At 45.5% G+C, this 19,743-nt stretch overlaps 1 protein-coding gene across 5 annotated transcripts; it reads right to left on the bottom strand.

Annotated features, from left to right (window-relative positions):
- Positions 1-7,464: 7,464 nt before the first annotated feature.
- Positions 7,465-15,407, bottom strand: FAM110C (family with sequence similarity 110 member C). Of its 5 annotated transcripts, none has more exons than XR_013831053.1 (3): positions 14,134-15,407; positions 11,396-11,684; positions 7,465-10,177 (listed from the first exon to the last, which is right to left on the bottom strand). XR_013831053.1 is itself a non-coding variant. In XM_079940922.1 (2 exons), exon 1 carries the CDS (start codon positions 15,126-15,128, stop codon positions 14,163-14,165), a length of 966 nt encoding a protein of 321 aa, XP_079797048.1. In that variant the 5' UTR covers positions 15,129-15,407; the 3' UTR covers positions 7,465-10,177; positions 14,134-14,162. The 5 variants fall into 5 exon arrangements, 3 of the variants coding, with proteins under 3 accessions (XP_079797048.1, XP_079797049.1, XP_079797050.1); XR_013831054.1 differs by lacking the exon at positions 7,465-10,177 and adding an exon at positions 10,188-10,394; XM_079940922.1 differs by lacking the exon at positions 11,396-11,684.
- Between the last annotated feature and the right edge of the window lie 4,336 nt (positions 15,408-19,743).

Here is a 19,743-nt window from a genome sequence, read left to right as displayed (position 1 = left end):
ATTTTAACTTTAATTGTCAACTGAGGAGTACCAGGGGGTGTAAAAGGCCTGTCTATGAGGGTTTACCTCTTCTGGCTGATAATCAATTCAGGGAAATGAACTGGAGAGCCCACAAGTCTGAGAAAAATAAAAGACACTACATAGAAATACACTTCAGAATGAAAAGGAGGAGAATAAACTATAATGACAAAGCAATACTACTGATGCATATTGGCCCAGTTACAAAGGGGATAAATGGCTCACAAAAGTAGTTAATCCCTTTTGCTTTTAATAAAAGGAATAGACAGAAATCTGGGTGTGTACAATGCTGAATAATCATTTCCCAAATACTTTATGGGGCAGGTCTTGTTTTGAGTTGTCCTAGCATTGAATAAAGATCTCAGCCTTGGGAAATATTGTTTTTGAGCTCTTAAATTGTAATAACCCATCCTTCTAAGTGAGGTTCAGGTCCTAGCGATGAAGCCCTAGGCTGGTACAATTTTCCTAGATGCTTTCACTGGGGAATCTTAAGGAGTACACAGTGTGGGTACTCTGGATACACACAACACACTTGAAAAGTGCCAAAATATGTCAAATAGACGTCAGCGAGTGAGAAGAGATGAAACTGAATGAGAATTAGAAATTGGAAGCTCATGGGAGGACACACTAGGAATTTTTTGAGTAACTTCTAGAAGATCACACTGAAGTCTAACTGTTGGGCGTTTTCCTTTCTGCATTTCAAAGGAGTGAAGAGGACCCCCCATAACTTTTTCTAAGAGATATAAAATAACACAAAGAATTGGCATTCCTGGGTGGAACAAATCCAGTAATATTTCTAAGTGACGATTTTTTTAGAAAACAGAACTAGCAACGACTGTAAAGGGAATGACTTCGTTTCTTTCCTCACAACTTAGATTTATACTTGCATTTTATCAACTTTTGTCTTTAAATCCTGCTGTGAACACAGAAGTGAAGACAGAGCTATAGAGCTTCAGATAAGCATATAATGGATGTGATAGAGGGATGTCTTGAAGGACAATGAAGAGGAGAGGACTTGAAACCCTGTGAACAGAAACCAAGAAGGGCAACAGCGTAATGGAGCTTTACGATACCAGGCAATTGCAAACGCGGGGTCACACCTAATGAAGCTACTGTTGGATTCATTAACCAGCTCCTTCTGATTGGTATGTTCACTAACCAACTATGCTAATGTTTACTATTAGGTATAAAACAAAGTAGGCAAATTTGCACCACGCTACTCCAGGTATAACAAGGAGAATTTACAGAGTCATACATGAACTCTCCAAATCAAAGAAACAGTCACCTGTAAACGGTTGTGTTGTATAATTGTGAGTAATGTAAATATCTAAAATGTGGTGCTCTGAGAAGGCTGGCAGGAATGTCTTTTGGTGCAAGAAAGATTCTCCAACCATCCTCCATGTCCTTTGACTTAGGTGGTTCTCTTTTCTTTGTATGATGAAATCAAGGATCTAAAATTGTCTGAAAAACTAGAGATGCACAGTTTGTCTCATGCAGAATGGCTGGCTTTATAGCAATTGTTGTTTACAGATCATAAAACTGTTGAACAGAGAAAACAGTCAGCCTCTGCCTACAGGTTTTGTCCACGTGGGATGCATACCGTACCAAGTATGGGGTCTTCTGAGCAAGCCAGTGAAGTCCCATAATGGAAGCGGATTTTGAAATCTTGTGACTAATTAGTAACAATATCTTTGAACAGTTTTTAAGATCACGTGTTCTACTTTGCTGTAAATAGAAAAATGTTCTCTGATCAGAAATGAAGAGACGTCAGAGTAGGAAGTAGAGTATGAAGTGTTGGATTTTAGATTGTAAACTCTTATGCATTATGCATTTTAAGACATTTATTTCTAGAAACTCTGAATATAAAAAAGGAACTATTATCAGAACTGGAATAACAAAACCAACAAAAGAACCAGATCAGCACCCTAAAATTTTGGTTGCGGAGTATTTATGGAGTGTGAGGGCTGGATGGCAACATCCACAAAATCAGTCCATTTCTTCCAAGTCTATCTGAAAACAGGTCAATTACTTCCACTCCAGCTATGCCACAGCGGAGCAGCATTTTAAATGAGATGGCAGTGTATGTGAAGACCCTTGTAAACATTCTCTGCAGATGTGAAGAATAATCTAGGCTTAAAATAATGTGGCGTAGGTTTTCCTTCCACTAAGCGTAAAAAACTATTTTTGTGTATGACGCACAAGCTGCTATGTGCATGTGTGACCAGTCAGAGCAGACAAGAGAACAATCATGTCAAAATGGAACAAACATATGCACACACACACTGCACTCAACATATAAAAGGTTTTATGCAAAAGGATGAATTTGAAAATTTAATCGGGTCTCTCACTGAACTGGATAAGGTAATTAGTGGAGAATCTCATGAGAAAGCTATAGGGGTTTTTGACAGAAAGCTCTAGGAAAACCCAGCAGCCAAGACACAAAGCAGAGATGCCTCGGATAAGTTCTTGAATGAATCACTTAACCATTTAGTGAGGCTAATAGATTCTCTATCACTCCTCCACAACCGCAGGTCAATTATATCACTAAATGGAGGTGTCTTTCCTCCTCTGCAAAACAGAAGCGGTAGCAATACTTGCCCCGACTACCTCAGAGATGTTTGCGAAGATCAAATGAGAAAATAGATATCAAGAGAGCCTAGTAAACTTTAAACTTCTAGATAAGTTCAAGGTAGCGGTGCTTTGCCATTAATATTCCTTCATAGCTTCCAGATATTTCACTAAATGATCAGAAAAATCCCACAATACTTTTTCAGAATTTCCTAGTGCAGTTTTGGTGCTTTCTCTAGACCAGAAAAATGTGTTTGCTTTCTTTCTTGTTCTCTGTTTTGAAATTCTAACCCACTCTTACTTTACTAAACCATGGTGGTGAGAGAACTTTATACACCAACTGGACCTATCACCATTGATTCCCCTTCTGCTGGAAGTAGGTTCTACAAAGGGAAATGGCTAGCTAAACACAGAGCCGATTAGCAAATCCCATGTTCCAGAGCTGTGAAACCCGGAGAACTCCAGAAAAGAAAAAAACATTGATACCAAGTGATGGCAGCTTGAATATATAAACTGGTTCATAAATATTTAGACAAATTATTGAGTGATAAATATATATTGAATCATTAGGGGACTAATATGATGAGAATAATAATAACTATTCAGTGTCTCCTCTGCGTAAGTGCCTTTGAAAACATTCTTCACCCTCTAAACTGCCCGTTTACCTTTTAATAAAAAGGAAACTGAGAGACGGTTTACTGCTCTCCAAGTTGCTCTAGAGGCACTTACCTCCCACAAGCCTCTGTTTCAATGAGCTCCCACTCTACTGTATGGACAGCGCTCACGTTCGCTCTTTCAGAGCTCGGAGTTTAATCTCTCCTGCAGATGCATTTTTATTAGAAAACGTTCCTTGGAAAAGGCCCTGTAGCTCTCTGACAGGGTTCCTGACATCATGGACCACTGCAGGTTTACTACGCTGACCACATAAGTACATCCCGTGACCAGGGTTAGTACTGGGTGAGCAATCCTGAGGATGCTGGCAGAGTGGGTGCAACGACTTCCTGTGGCCCTCAGGTCTGAGTTTACTCAGCCCGGAGGCAACAGGAAAAGGTGACTCAGGCTTCCTTCTGCCTCTACCTGCCTGGGGAAAGTGTTGCCTGTCGGCTTTGCGCCGTAGCTTTAAAGCACACTCGAGACTTAGTGCATATCTTGCTCTTCTCTTTTACTGTTGCTGAAAAAACTTCACAAACCAAAAGACGTGCCAAAGTTCCCAGGACTTCAAAGTGACTTGAAAGGAGTTTGTGCTCCTCCTTTTACAACTGTGGCCATTTCTCATTTACCTAAAAGTCGCTGGGTAGCCCCTGCAACAATCACGGTTCTGCCAGGCTTCGCTGAGGCGGTCCAGAAGGCCTGAGCTTCTTATCGGGCATTGGAATTCTGTGATGTACATGAGGCGGATGCCCGCTGGACTCGCAACGCTCGTTCGTGGAGCTTGTGGTGCAGCAGGCGGGCCGTCGCCCAGTCTGGCACGTTCCACCTCACTGTCCCAAGCTCTTCTGGCACAGCTTGCTTTGCTCCCCCTCCGAGTTTCTCTTTATTTAAGACTCTGTTTCTAAGGCACATGCCATCTCATGTAAAATGACCAACATACCTTACACCGTGAGAGCCTGTCCCGCAGCGTGGACATGTGCACGCTGCCCTGAGCCTCTCAGCGTGTGAGACGTTGGGGCAGCGTCGCCACCCTCACCGGAGCCGCTCAGCGGACGGAAATGGGGGCAGGGCGGTCAGGTAGTGCGGGAGTGGCGGCTTGGATCGGAATCCTGCCTAGGTTTTGATCTGTTGAATCAGTCTGCGCCCTTGAGAAGTTACGAAATTCTCCAAGCATTCTGGCGCTCGTTCACTTCTTAAAAGAGAGGGTATGGCTGCTTTTGGAACCAGGCAGGTTGGGTTCATACTCTTTCTTCTCCAGCATATTAGTTCTCTGACCCGAGCAGGTACTAAATCTCTCCACACCTCAGCTACCTCACAGGTTAAAATGGTGATGCTAAAAAAAGTAAAAAAAAAAAAAAAAAAAAAAAAAATGGTGATGCTGATAGACTGGCGCGAGGCTGAGGCGGAATAACCAAGGTGGGCGCTTCGTGCTCCTCCTGCTGCGGGCGCCCAGGACATGCGGCCTCCCTCCTGGGCTGTGCTGACCAGCTTCTTCCGGGGAGCTAGGCTCTCCCAGGAGCAGGGCTAACACCAGAGAAGCAGCTAACCCTTCTTCATCCTCACCACATGACCTTCCCCACCAGACAGGAAACACTCTACCTAAGCCGCCCTAATTTAAGGCAAGAGTGAAAATGCCAAACCCTTAACGCCGCGAACTTCGAGTTCTCATGTGCTCACAGTAGTTTTGGCATTAATTTCCTCAGGGTGGGAATTAAAGTGAAATCGAGAACTTGGCATGGAGACGTGTGTTAATCTAGGTGCCCTCTTAGGGTGTCCCATCTTCCCAGCTGGCTGGGGACTGGAGATTCTCCGAGGACACCAGGAAGTTCCCGGCAAACAGGGACAGCTGGTTTGCCCTGCTCACGTTCAGGCAGGGCTGGGAAGGAGCCTGGACAGACGCAGGGGCGTCCACCTGCTGGAGGCTGGGGCGGCGGTACACGAGTTCTAACATCCGTTCCAGCTTTGAGGGTCTGTGGTCCCGGGTCCCTGCCCACCCCAGCAGATGCTGCACGGACATCCTCTCTGGTGCCTGACTCACACCCGCAAGGAAGCGGCCTGAGAGCTCTCTACTTGGCACTGCGCATGCACCCCTTTCCGGACTGTGGGCGCTGCAGTCCTGACTGCCAAGCAGAGGAGGCCCAGCCTGCACCCAGCTGTTTACCTCCAAGGGCATGTCCTCGACACGGGCTCAGAGGTCACCAGAGGAAACACCGCCCCTTCGTGAGAGCGGGCCTGCTCTGCCCTCTGGCAGTCACCACTTCTTTGCTGTCTTGACTTTTTATTCTATTTGAAAGGAGGACTTCCTCTAAGAGCCAGGAAAGCCACACAGTCCTCCATCAACAACGTTCTGACTGGATACAGCCCAAGCCCCGAGGCCCCATTTGGAACGCGCTCTGCTTTTCATTCAGTTTAGACTTCACCTGAATTTGAAGGGTGAAGGGCCTCCAGGGATTAAAATAAACCATTCGCAACTTGCATGTTTTATTTCCCAGTAGCTTGACTCTTTTTATATGATTTGGACTTTGGGTTCCATTTATGGTTCAGACACATTGGCCAATAAATAAAAACTACAAAGCGAAGGGTCGTATTGAAATCCGCGAGTCTGGCTCAGGGCGCCGCTCACTTCTGCCTGCTCCACTTTACTCCGCTTTATCCCCTCTCCCACCTTCCATCTGCGTGTTTCCCACGTCTGTCATCTAACTGCCGGCCTATCTACCCTTTACTGAGTATCCGACCTTCCTCCTAGAACGCACGCCGCTCATGGCAGGGCGCCTGGGGAGCCCCAGTGCCTACTGCGGTGCCTGGCTCCTCAACACATGAACGTGGGTGAATCTGCTTCCTGTCATCAGTGGGTTGTCCTTGATTATAGCCGCTACTGCTCAGGACCATGAGTGTCTCAACAGCAGGGTATGCGTTTAGTGGATACCGTAATTTCCATTCTGGCACTTGTAGTAAGAGTCCTACTTAAGCTCAAAATTGAGTATCCCACAGGCTATATACTAAAGCCAAGGTTCCGGTCTTTCCATATCTGTTTCTGTGGCTCGGGTTCTCACTTTCTAAAGACATCAATATTCTGTTTTGACTTAAAGATGAATAGTTATCAATGGCTTAATACATTCTCCCCTTCAGAAAGCATTTCAATTTTAATGACAATTTTCAAGGAGATGACACAAAGATGACAATTGTAGGATTGGGGACATTGTAGCAGAGAAAATATTACTGGATAGGAGCGCACTGCCTGGTGTTTCTGTATTTTCTCCCCATGAACTGCTCCTACTTCCACGACCAGAGTTATAAGCTCCTGGTTGAGAATTTGCTTTCCTTCTTGTTTGGTATTTCCAACCTGGAACATTTAACTATTATATAAATTAATTTATCTCATCACAGAAAACACAAGCAAAGTTGAAACATCTAACCGCTGTGCATCACTTCATTGCTTCCGTCTTATCGAATTTTCAAAAAGGGAAACAGAAAGGTGAGAACTCACGTTTACCTGAAGGAAGACAATGACAGCTGCTGTTGGATTCTGTGATGGAAGCCACGTAGCACGATGTCGGGACAGTTCTGAACAGTTACAATCAGAGGTTTCGACAGTCCCCGGGGGCTTGTCCATGGTCTTCGTGGAAATACAGGGTAAACTATTCTCCAGAATCCTGTCTTCGGATGCTTGTGTGGATTTGTGCATAAGCCACTGCAGGACTGAAAAAGAAGCTGGCCTGGCTTAGCCGGATCAGCTAGAGACTGGACTTCCCCACTGGCTCAGGCCTACATCTCCAGTACCAGCAGATACAGAGAGCAAACCTGCTGTACGTAGAGTTTGCCTTCACCAAGGAGTTAACTAATGGGAAAGGTTACAAACTATACTCTCATTTTTATCTTTGGACCCAGTTTACAATGATAATATTAATAAACCATGAAGGAAAGAAAGTTAAACAAAAGACTGATGAAACAAAGAAAACCAACGCGCTAAACATTCAAACTGTTTTCATTGCATTCCGTCTCCAGGGAGAACTGGAGACTTCGGACACCACATGGCTCTCCTGGGCCAGATTTTAGAATGCGCTCCTCATTTCTACTGATAATCTGCTGAGATGATATTAGGAAAAAAGGGAGAAAGCCAAAGATTTGAGTAATTATAATAAGCAGACTCTTGCTTCAGTTTTTTCACATTGTACAAATTCATAAAGTAATACTAAAAATGATAAAAAATACTTTATTTCCTTGATACAGAATATACAATATTGCACTCATGTCGCAAGTAGCGTGCAGAAAACATGAACTCTATTCAGAAACAGCCATAACAATTGTCTGGGCCTGATATCTTACGGAATCACCAACTACAGCACTGCACCTTTAACCCACTGAAAAGGGCAACGTTTGATAAATCCTTCTTTGTATTCCAGTGTCAGTGACCAGCAGTTTAGAAACTATATGCATCAGTATATAGTGAGGAAGCTTTCCAGTTACATAAATACCTTTCACTCTGAGGCATTGCTGATCTGTACCCATGTATTAATGAAATAGATACTACCAAGATATTTTCCATGCTGTATCAATAATTTTTTCTCTCCATCGTGCTTAATCATATTATCTGAGAAGCTATTCTTTTGTGAACAAAAGAAACTATTTTGCCGCAATAGTGAACAGCAATTACAAGCTTTTTCATTCAGATTGAGCTACACAGTTTGATTTTCTCAAAGTCACTCAGCAAATTGGGGTAATTCAGTGAGGAAAGGACCTCTGGCCTCCAACCACACACTCAGGCCCGGAGCTTAGGCATGAATCTGAACGGACAAGAGGGAGCTTAACCCATCCTGCTGGGGTCTGGGGATACCCTGTTCCTGACAGCTCCTTCCAGGAGTCGCCTCCACTGAAGTGCAAATGCTTCTCAAAGATCTTGGTGCTTTTAAATGGTAACCAATTTGTTTTTCTCTTTTTCATCTATTACACGGATGGTAGAGTCCGCACCATTTTGATCTCAGATAAATCTGAGCTAGGTTTCGGTTCATCCTATTCTGACAATAGAAAGGCACATAACAATTTTACTTAAAGCATTCACATATAAAATTAATGGAACCTGTAAACAAGGGAACTGCATATATGAAAAGGTCCTTTAAAGAAAACTCCTCTCATCTTTGACATTATCTTTAAACTAAGTGTAATCCAGTGAACAGCAGAACAGCAGCATTTTTAAAAAAACACCAGGGAAACATTTCTTCGAGCAGGGAATCTTTGTCTTTCTAGAGACTACATTGACAGAGGTACATCCACCAGCCAACAGAGCCTCCCCAAATGCGCATCTGTGTTTTACTTGAAAACAAATCCCTCGAGTACAGAGCACTTTCTAGAGCAGTGAGCACTCTGCTTACAGTCAAATCTGGAAATTCAATTAAACAACACACAAAAAGATAATCAAGGAGAGAATGATTTAAAATTATCCTGATAAAAACTAAAACCATACGAAGTGTAGGAAAACTATTTGAAGACCAATAACTATGTAAAAATAAATATTTAAGTAATTCAAGGACATATTCACAGTAAAACAGTTACAAAAATAGAATACAATATTAAACAAATACATGAATATATCAAAATTGGTTTATAAAATATTTTACCACTGAGAAAGCTATTTCTCTTCCCTCCCGATTCTTCTAATAATTTTATTCTTGAAGGGACATATTTTGACAAAACATTGTAAGCTTTGACCAGGTGACAAGTTTTCTTTGGGTTGTCATCATCGATACAAAATTCCTCCCAGAAGTTTCTGAATCTGAAATCTATTTACTCTGAGTGCCATGAGCTGGTTCAGATTTAGGGTCACAGTAACTCCTTATGGACACCCAGAGGCTAACCCTTGTCTCAAACACACCCTTTTCAGAGAACGGTGAAGTGTTGCCAAGTTTGGAATGATTGCCTGATAGGTGGGTGTGTGAATTAGACCAGAGAGCAGGGCACATCACTTGTCATGAGTCCATGTTCTGTCTAAACCGAGGCTTTTTATCCTTTTGGAAGCTGGGAGCAAGAGAACCGTGGAGGCCCATATTCTAAACGGTGCTGCAGAAGAGGACCACTGCTGTTGATCTGAAGGAAGGAAGCTCCAATATTCTTCTGCCAACTCTCAAGGAACTGTCCAGGTACAAGAAAAGGTTTCCGAGCAGTATTTCAGCTCTTTATCTTTTACTGGTACCTCTGCATGTCTACAACCCAACAGGAGTGATGTTCACAGAATGACCTTGCAGCTCTCAAGTGGTTTTAAAAGTGCTTTCTGATTCATTTCATAAGATGATCCGTTGCACAGTTTGGGAATTCACTGTAGTTTATGGTGCAGTGGTGCTTAGAAATTGAGGTCTACGTGTGAGTATGCAAGTGTGAGCATGTGTTTGCTCTTTGTTAGCCATAGTATTTGTGTAGAATATAACTTCTTATGATCACAGAACTTTGATTTAAATGGTGCCAATCCATCCAATATGATTGAAGAAGTAAATACCGTGGCATTCGCGTTTGCTTTTCATGCTCTTTGCCTTTTTTCTTTTTAAAATTAATTTAGATATCATCAAAATGTATAATTGTACCTCTTTGTCAGCAAGCCACTCAAAAAGATGCCCTTGAAAATATCTCCAAGCAGTTTTTCCCTCTTCTGCTGCTCTCTGGAAGCAAGGATAGGTCCACCTAACACAAGAAAATATCTTCCAGAGCTACAGCTGTGTCATAACAGTTATAACTCAGCTAATTTCCAAGTTCTATGTTCCCATCTTCTCCATAGCACTTCCAACCTTCTGAAATTGCTTAGGCTTCTTCAATGGTGTGCTTTATTCCTGGGAAAACAGCAATCATATGGACACCTGGGTACACTGGACAAAACCTGGCATGAGGATGGCCCTGGGGTCCCAATCAACCAGACGTACTTCAAGGAGTCCCCACTGTCGGGAAGGCTTGCTTCCTGAGGATAAGGAAAAAGCTGTCAATCAACACCATTCTAGGCAAAAGTTATAAAGCCAAGCATTGAACTACGAAGTCAGGTCCCTGCAGTTTTTGGTTTTGTGATATTTTCTGCATTTTAAGCATCTCCTTTGCACATTTTAAATTTTGAAAAGAAATCAGTGGCAAAAGCAGCTATCATCTGGTTTCTCTGCATCCATCTCCCCGCAGGCCTTTTTCTGGGGAAGTAAAGAAAAATTTCTTTGAATGTTGATGGGTAAGGCCAGCGCCCACTAGCACAGAGCTGGACAACAAAACAGAACACAAAGGAAGCAGTACAAATAAATTTTTAGAGGCAAACAGATTCTTTGCTTTCAAACACAAATCTCTCTAAAAGGCCCAGGGGCTGGCCTGAAGACAGAGTAGGTAGCCTTATTACAGCTCAAGCCACTAGCTTACCTAAAATGTACTCTTAGTTGGTGACTACAGAGCTTCCCAGCTAGTCAAAAAAGAAAGAAGCAGAAATTCAGGGGTGTCCCAGTTTGTTTGCGCTATCTCCCCACGGCATCTTTGCAGATGGTGAGACAGTTCTACCCCCTAGCTTTCAGTTGCCCCACATCTATCAAAGAGAAATGTGAAGAGAGCTGGCGATGTCTGAGATTTTTGCCTTAAAACCGAACAATGTTTAGCCCTAATTAATTCAAAGGGCAAGTTACCATTCTAACAATTTTAAGATCGGTAACATTTATTTGTGCAAAAGATAGAAAACCAAAAACCGAAATTTTGGCAGGCCTATCATTTTAATGAATTGAATGACAGGAAGATGACTGAACACCAGTAGACAGAAGAGCAGTTTTCAGGAATTATACACTGGGAAACAGAACACCAAAATTATCCACATGTAACTATCTATCACTAATGGATCCCAGCGGGACTGCATGCAGATTCTACAAGTCATTCTCCAGCTCTGATATCCTCAGTTTTGGAAAGCAAATATTTTTACTCCATGGGGTAATAAATTTGTGAACCTTTTATTTAATTCTGGATGGGATATTTTTATTTTACTTTATAATATCTCTATCTAGCAAGGGGACAAAACCCTCCATATAAAATGTTTTCTTTTTTCACTTAGAAAGCATATATTTGTTCATCTCAAATTTTCTGAATTTTCATGAAATCTTAAAATGAATCCATATGGACTCCAACAGAAATGTCCTGATAAACTAGAGAAAAATTACACCTTGTAGTCTTGCTTCCACAGCTTCCAGAAGTTATGGAATTAATCTCGGCCAAGTAATCCTGTGGGAGAAGGTCAGCTGCATTTTGTTCAAGCTGCCAGAAGACCCTCACCAATGAAGGCGAAGGGTCTAAGCGCCCTCCTGGCTCTTCTTCAGAGGGGGCTTCGTGTCTGCGAATGGCAAGTTGAGGGGCCGTGATCATGGGCAGACATCGTCCCAGTCCCAGTGGAGCTGGAGAAAGGACATGCATTTCTTCCTCACAGTTCTCCGAGCAGCCAGCCCTTAGGTGTCCTGGGTGGAAGTTCAAATAACCTGAGCTGTTTTGGGTCTAGGAGAGTGAATTTGTAGAGAAAATCTTTACAGTGCTGGTGATTGCCAATGACATACAGAAAATTGGGCAGGTTCCGTGTCAATTCCATCTCCCTTCTCTGAGCAGTAACATGAAACAGCTCAGGATACAGGTGACATCCGACCCCCACCTGAACAAACAGGGTTATGTAGAGGGAGGGAGAGGGTGAGTGAGTGAACCTCTGTTCTTCTGCAGAGGCTCACCTGGCCAGTTTCCTAAACCTGTGTCACTTTCCCTCTTGCCTCAACTACTTCTCTGTCATAAAAGTGAAAGTTCTTACAGGCTAACCAACCTTCTTAAATCTTACACAGACTCAGACCTAAAAGGAAAGGTTATTTGGAAAGTTACTTCATGGACTGAATCCTAAACTCCCTCTCAGCTTTCACACTGGAGCACTGGGTGAGCGCTGTGGGTGAGCACTGGGTGAGCACTGGGTGAGCACTGTGGGTGAGCGCTGGGTGAGCGCTGTGGGTGAGCACTGGGTGAGCACTGGGTGAGCGCTGTGGGTGAGCACTGTCGGTGAGCACTGTGGGTGAGCACTGGGTGAGGTGGGGCTGGGTCTTGATGGATCAGAGGACAGTGCTTTTATTTTTTTGGTGTCAGGTTTTATTTTGGTGTGTTTGCGCACCACTGTGTTACTTCAGCACTATTTGCACCACCAATTTCACCTACACTCTTTGCATAAAGTACAGTGCACTCTGGCCACTTGGAAGGAGCTTATTTGTAAGTTTACTTTTTACATACTACAATAGACGACAGTTTTTTTGTTTTCCTTTTCTGGGTTTCAATCGTGCAACACAGACATACAGATTACTGACTCTGTGGAATCATAAAGCGTAGAGGCTGGAAAGCATCTGCTATCTACCTTCGTTTTATGGACAACGAAGCTAGAAGTGCGGGAGTGGTTGCTACCAGAAGCACTCCCCACTCCCCACTGAGGGCTCCATCCTACACAACATCCCTCTGGGACATGCTGGCCTCTGCAGCTTCCTTCCTCCACATCAGGGTGTTCATGGCCAACCCTAACCCTGGCCAGCATTCACTCGTCTCAGTTCCCAGCACAACCGGTGAAAAGTACAAGTTAATGTGTGCTTTTAGTTTAAATTCTGACTGCCTATATACATTCCTTGGGGATTCAGGCTAGTGGAAATGCAATAATCCTCAATGAACGACAAGGGAGCACTTAAGTCATGACCCCTCTGAGTTCAAGAGAAACAATGAACTCCTCTGTTTTTGCGAATTGTCACAACCGTACCAAGACCATGGCCACTAGGGGAAGTCAGGCTTTTTCCAGGCCTCAGACACAGGTGAGCTGTGTGCATCATGTCTGTGGCAGACTCCCCACCACGCTGAAGACTGATACTGTGTGTTCAATCAGTCATCTCAACGGCAGAAAAAATACTTCCACCACGTGAATTTCACAAACACCTGTAGCAGGTTGTCAGTGCAGGGTCAGAGAAAACAAGATGTTGCAATGTTTAAAATCTTGGCTCCCAAAGAGAGCCCTGAAAAGGTACCTTCCCTTCTCTCTTCAGCAGCCCCGGAAGTGCTCTCTCCACAGAGCTGACAGTGAGGATAAGCACTCCTTAGCTCCTCAGGGAAAAAGAACTTCTTGCGATCAACCCTGAGCTACTGACGCCCAAGGCGAAGAAATTTACCTCCCAAATTATCGTCAGAGGCAAATAAAATACAGAATCACTGCCAAGCAGCACTCTAAGATGCTAGTTCCGATCTCGTCCAGCTCCAGTTCAACCAACCGAAGCTCCTTCCTGTGAACTACGCTGCAGCGGCTCTCCGCAGGAAGGTCTCAGAACAATTTGAACAAACTTTAGCCAAATAAAGATCTCTGCAGCTAAATGAATGTCAAACTGCTGACAAGATCCTGTAGAGAAGTTCTCCTCCCTCCCACTTGGGTAAAGGCCTCCAGGAAGTGCAGAGCCTTCCTTTCTGCTGGAGGGGAGATGGCAGCCCCACCCCAGGGCCACAGGCTGACCGGTCAACTCACATCAAAGCTCTGGATGCCCACAGGAACTGGGGCTCTCAGGCTACGTTCAAATCAGGATAACTGCTGAGGTGTAAAACCACTTCCTAACTGAGCATTTATAATCCCAGTTTCTCCACTTTTCACAATAATAGACCAACTGGGATGGTGTTACCTCTCCAGGCAGTCAGAAATCGCACACTCAAAAGAACTGGTGCAGGCCCTGCGGGGACCTGGCCTGGCGGCCCTTCTGCTCTTCAGCAGCGGCCACTCTGACGCAGGAGCCTCTGCGTCGCTATCGCTAGGGTCCCTCGCTACTTGAGAAGGCTGGATCTACCCGGCTCGGTCACTCCCCAAGCCCTCACAGGCACGCCGCACACACACCCCTCCCGGCCTCTCTGGACGCAAACCTCGGTCCGGGTCTCCCGGGGCGCAGCGGTCACGCCGGGCCCTGCAGCCCCTGGCCGGGGGTCTCCTTGGCCTTCTTACAGGTGTACAGCCACTTGATGATGCGGGCGTTCCTCTCGACCACCGAGGTGGTGCTGGGCACCTGCTCCGTGAGCTCTTCTTCCTGCAGCCCCTCGTCGCCGCCGCTGTGCCGGGAGAAGCCGCTGTCGGAGGTGGCGACGCTCACGCTGCGGACCTTGAGGGCGACGACGTCCGACCCGGCGGAGAAGTTCTCCCGCCCGATCGCCTCCACCACCTCGGGCTCCAGGCCGCAGTACTGGAAGAAGGTGTCAAATTCGGCCAAGGACGCGGAGTAGCGCGAGCTGAGGTCGGACTGCGAACGCTGCAGCCCCCGGTGCCTCGCCCCGAGCAGCTCCGGAGCCCGGGGCGCAGCCGGAACTCTGGAGGGCGCCCTGACCGGCGGGGCGGGAGCCGGGGGCGCGGAGGGCCCTGGCACCGCGGGAGCCACGACGGGGCCGGGTTCGGTCGGGGCGGCCTCCTGGGCCCCGGCCCCGCCCTCCTCTCCCACCCGGGACGTGCCGGGGGACCCCGGCGTCTTGTCCTTGCCCGGCCCCGGGAAGAGCTTCTTCACCAGGCCTCCCCTGGGGCTGTCGGCTCCCGACCCTCGGACGAACTCGCATTTCTGTCGGTAGATAACCAGCGAGTCCGGCCTCAGCGGCTTCCGCGCTATGGCCCTGCGCGCCACCGCACCGGGGACGCGCGCCGGGGGCCGAGGGTCGCCCGCCTGCCCTTCGCTCGCCCCGGGGCCGCTGCCCTCGCAAGCCGGGCCTGGGCCGGCTCCCGGCGGGCCCCGCACGTACTTGGAGCGGTCGGCTGCCAGCCTTTCCACCGCGCTCCTGCGCGTCGGCCCCGCCGGGTCCTGGGCCCGGGGGGCCCCGGAGTCCCGGGACAGGAGGCGCTCGCTCGGGGGCGCGTCCAGGGCTGGCAGGGCGCGCATCCTCGGGGCTCGACAAACTGCGGAAACGCGCTGCGGCCGCGGCGCCCGTCAGGCCGCCAGCCAATTCCGAAGTCCGCGAGTGGTGGGGAGCGGCTCCCCAGTTCCCGCCGGCTAGTCGGGAGCCTGGGCGAACCCGAGTCCGCGCGGATTGGCTAGTTGCCTGGGTCCCCGCCCCGCCGGCTCCTCCCCGCCTGTTCCCGCCCCCGCCCCTCACCGCGCGCCCGGTTCCCGGTTCCCGCCCCCGCCCACACTGGCTCCGGGCAGCCAGTAGCCTGGAGGACTGCGGGCGGACCTGCCCCCAGGGGGCTGCGCGCGGAGCCCGGCGCTCCGGAGCTGGAAGGGCCAGTCTGCGCCACAGGGCAGAGGAACGGGGAGGGATCGAGTTGGTTCAGATCCAGGTATCCACCGCCTCCTCCCAGCCTGGGAGTGCCTCGGGTCCCCGTTGGACGCTGGCATTTCCGGACTGGGGGAGGGCAGAGCGGCTCACGGCCCCCCCACCACCCCGGCAGGTGTCTCGTGTCCTTTGAATTCTTAAAGTGACCTCAGCGTGTTTGGAAACTTCTGACTCTTTAATTTCCTAAATCTCTACCTGAGCACTACTCTTAACTGTCAGAAAGAAAAGTCTATAAACAAGGAAAGGAAACGCGTCGCAGGTCAGGTCCGTCTATGTGTTAGGTAGTAAGAACCCAGGAACCGGGTAGGGACCTGGACTGCGTCCATACTCCGCCGGGCGCCTACGGGGGGCCTAACCGGACCGGAGCACCTGGTGCCGGAACTCGCCGGAGAGCAGTGGTGTCGGAGACGAGGCTCGGTGGATTTGGAAAAAAACCTGAACAAGTTCCCAGAATGACTGCTATTTTTACCGTAATCAGGGCAGCGGGGAAACCACGGGCTCACCGGGGTAGTGAATCAGCCTAGGAATGCTAAACGTCTAAGGCGAAACATTTCCAAAATTCCATTCTTTCAAAAGTTGGACAAAGGACTAAAAATATCTGCCAGACGAGTGAAATGTCCACGTTATCTCACGTTAAGGCCGCGACTCCGAGATAGGCTGACCTTTCAAAGTTGTGGCTGAGTGCGCCTGGTGCGGGGCAACACAGCAGCCCGTGGGCCGCAGGCAGGAAGGTGCCTTAGGTCTGGGTCTGATTATGTTTCCAGAAATGCCAGTGGGCACCGAGAGGGGGCTTGTGGTGAGTCAGCAGGAGCAGCAGCTGAATGATTTCCAACAGGTTTGGCAAACTGGCGCCTACTGACCACCAACCGCCCAGCATCGCAGCAGGTGCCAAATGCGTCTTTGCACCTTGAGTTTCCGTGAGGTCAAATCCTGTCTTCAGTGACAGGAGCACAAGAAACCAGGTCTCCTGACAATCGGACTACCCAGTTAGTGTGACCAGAAAATGCCACACTGATGCGAAAAGATGACTGTGGTCCTGAGGGTGAGAGAGAGAGAGATGGAGCCGGTGCCAGCTCCTGGGTTGGACACACTGTTTCCCACAATAGGGTACTACTGGTGGAGGGGGACCAGGTGGGAGCCCAAAGTCCAGCCTTTTCTCTGCTCAGGCGGCCTGGTCTATTGTCAGTCAGAGAAAAAAAATCTTCTTAATTGCTTAGCCCAGCGTGGCTCCTTTTCCTCCTTTGCACTTCATGTGCAATTGCAGCAGATCAGGGAGGGAGAACTCCTAAGCGGACGATATCCAGAATTCGTCTGAGCCTGGGTCCACCATTTATTAGCTATGTTCCATTGGACAGATAACAAACCTCTCAGGGTCTTTGTTTTGTCATTTGTAAAAATCCTCATTTTTATAGCTTAGAACATTCATTGCTTTGTAGTGAGCACTAAATGAATGTTAAAGAAAGACCTAGGCTTAGGTCTCGGTTCTAGCTTCTGGAGAGGCTGTCAGGTTGGACTTCTCAGTGACTCTGGTTGCTCCTCTGTAAACTAGAGCTCCTTACATCCACCTGTTAGGGCATTTGTTAATGAGATTATGCATATAAAGGGCTTAGCACTATGTCTGGTACAGATCAAATTTTCAATAAATAAATGTTTTGATTATGATGTTTATGACTAGTTGTTATCACATTTTAAATAATGTTCGTGAATTCACATATGAGTACTGAACATAAGAATAAAAACTACTATAATGTTGTATTTAAGATTTATTGCTATTAAAGCTAATTATATTTATATCCATAATTTTCTATTAAGCAGATAACTAACTGGATAAATAGACTGGAGTAATAAGATACTGACAAGAAAATTTTCTAAATAAATTGTTCTCATTGCTCAACTGGTAGCTTAGATTTGAGCCTAATTTCCTCTTCGGCATCATCTCAAAAGATTAGGTCAGAGCAGGAAATAATGCTTACAGACCCAATGATCCAGGAGCTCTACTCCAAGGAATATATACTAAGGAACTAAGAAGAGATGTGTGCACAGAATGAGGATATTCGTTGCAGACAAACAGTTGAAATCAACCTACATTCAACAACAGGAAGAAGGTTAGATAATGTATGACATACTTGTGGGATGGAGTATTATGCAACCATTTACAGTCATGCTTCCACAGGATATGTTATGGAATGGGAAATTATCATGATGTATGTGAAATTTTAAAAATAGGACAAATACGGTGGCAGTCTTGAATAACTTTCTAGAAACATAAAACCTCCCAAGACTAAATCATGAAGAAACAGAAAATCCAAATAGACCTATAACTAGTAGGAGATTGAATCAGTAAACAAATGTCTCCCATCAAAGAAAAGCCCTGAACCTGATTATTCACTGACCAAATTTTAAAGAAGAACTAATACCAATCTGTCTTAACCTTTTCCCAAAAAGTGAAGAGGAGGGAACACTTCCTAACTCATTCTATAAGGCCTGCATTACCCTGATAGCAAAGCCAGACAGAGACAACACAAGAGATCTACAGATCCTTATCTCTTATCAACAACGTTGCAAAAATGCTTAACAAAATACTAGCAAGCATAATTCACCAGCATATTGAAAGGATTATCCACCATAACCAAGTGGGATTTATTCCTGGAATGCAAGGGTGGCTCAACATATGAAAATCAATCAATGTAATATGCCATATCAACAGAACGAAGAGAAAAAAAAACACATGGTCATCTCAATTGATGCAGAAAAGGCACTTGACAAAATGCGGCATCCTTTCATAATAAAAACACTCAACAAACTAGGAATAGAAGGAAATGACTTCAACATAATAAAAGTCATATGTGAAAAAACTAGAATGAACATTATGCTCAGTGGTGAGAGACTGAAAGCTTTTTCTCCAAGATTAGAAACAAGGCAAGGATGTGTGCTTTCACCACTTCTATTCAATGTAGCACTGAAAGTTCAAGCCAGAGTAATTTGGCAAGAAAAAGACACAAAAGCCATACAAATTGGAAAGAAAGAGGTAAATTTTCCTCTGTTTGCAGATGATATGATCTTATATGTAGTAAACTCTGAAGATTGTGGGGGAAAAAAAACTGTTACAATGAAAAAAATTCAGCAAAGTAAGAGGATACAGGTCAACACAGAAAAATCAACGGCATTTCTATACGCTAACAATGATCAATCTAAAAAGAAACTTACAAAACAATTGCATTCACTATAGTATCCCCAAAAAACGAGTAAAATACTTAGGAATTAACTTAAACAAGGAGGTAAAAGACTTGTATGAAAAGTACAAAACGCTACTGAAAGAAATAAAAGAAGACAAAAATAAATTGAAATACATCCCGTGTTAATGGTTTGCAAGACTGAATCTTGTTCAAAAGCCAACACGACCCAAAACGACCTACAGATTGAATGCGATCCCTATGAAAAACCCCATGACACTTCTGCAGAAATAGAAAAAACTGCCCCAAAATTCATATAAAATCTCAAGGGACCCCAAATAGCAAAAGCAAACTTGAAAAAGAGGAGCAAAACTGGAGGACTTACACTCCTGATTGAATAACTTGCTACCAAGCTAAATCAAAAGAGTGTGGCCTTGGCATAAAGACAGGTATAAAGACCAGTGGAATAGAATAGAGAGTCTGAAAATAAGCCCCCACATATATGGTCAGATGAATTTTTACAAGGGTGCCAAGACCAGTCAATAGGGAAGGGACAGTCTTTGCAACAAATGGTGCTGGGAAAACTGGATATCCACATGCAAAAGGATGAAGTTGGACTTTTACCGAACTCCATATACAAAAGTTAACTCAAATTGGATCAAGAACCTAAACATAAGCCTTAACACAATACAAATCTTAGAAGAAGACATAGGACAAAACTTTATGACATTGGATTTGGCAATGTTTTCTTGGATATGACACCAAAGGCACAGGTAACAACAACAACAACAAAAATAGATTTCACTTCATGAAAATGTTTTAAAATGTGTGCATCAAAGACACTTATCCACAGAGTAAAATGGCAACCCATAGAATGGGAGAAAATATTTGCTAATCATGTATCTGATACAGGATTAATAGTCAGAATATATAGAGAACTCCCAAAGCTCAACAACACAAAAACAAAAACCCAATTCAAAAGTGGACAAAGGATTCAGACATTTCTCCAAAAAATGATTATACAAATGGCCAATAAGCACATGAAGAA

This window comes from Stenella coeruleoalba (genome assembly GCF_951394435.1).
Source record: "Stenella coeruleoalba genome assembly, chromosome: 13".
NCBI lineage: Eukaryota > Metazoa > Chordata > Mammalia > Artiodactyla > Delphinidae > Stenella > Stenella coeruleoalba.
The sequence above is the reverse complement of the archived record's forward strand: the minus strand, read 5'-3'. Positions and strand labels throughout refer to the sequence as shown.

Excerpts from the sequence above, each read along its gene's own strand:
- FAM110C (XM_079940922.1), bottom strand. The coding sequence starts at position 15,128 with ATGCGCGCCCTGCCAGCCCTGGACGCGCCCCCGAGCGAGCGCCTCCTG.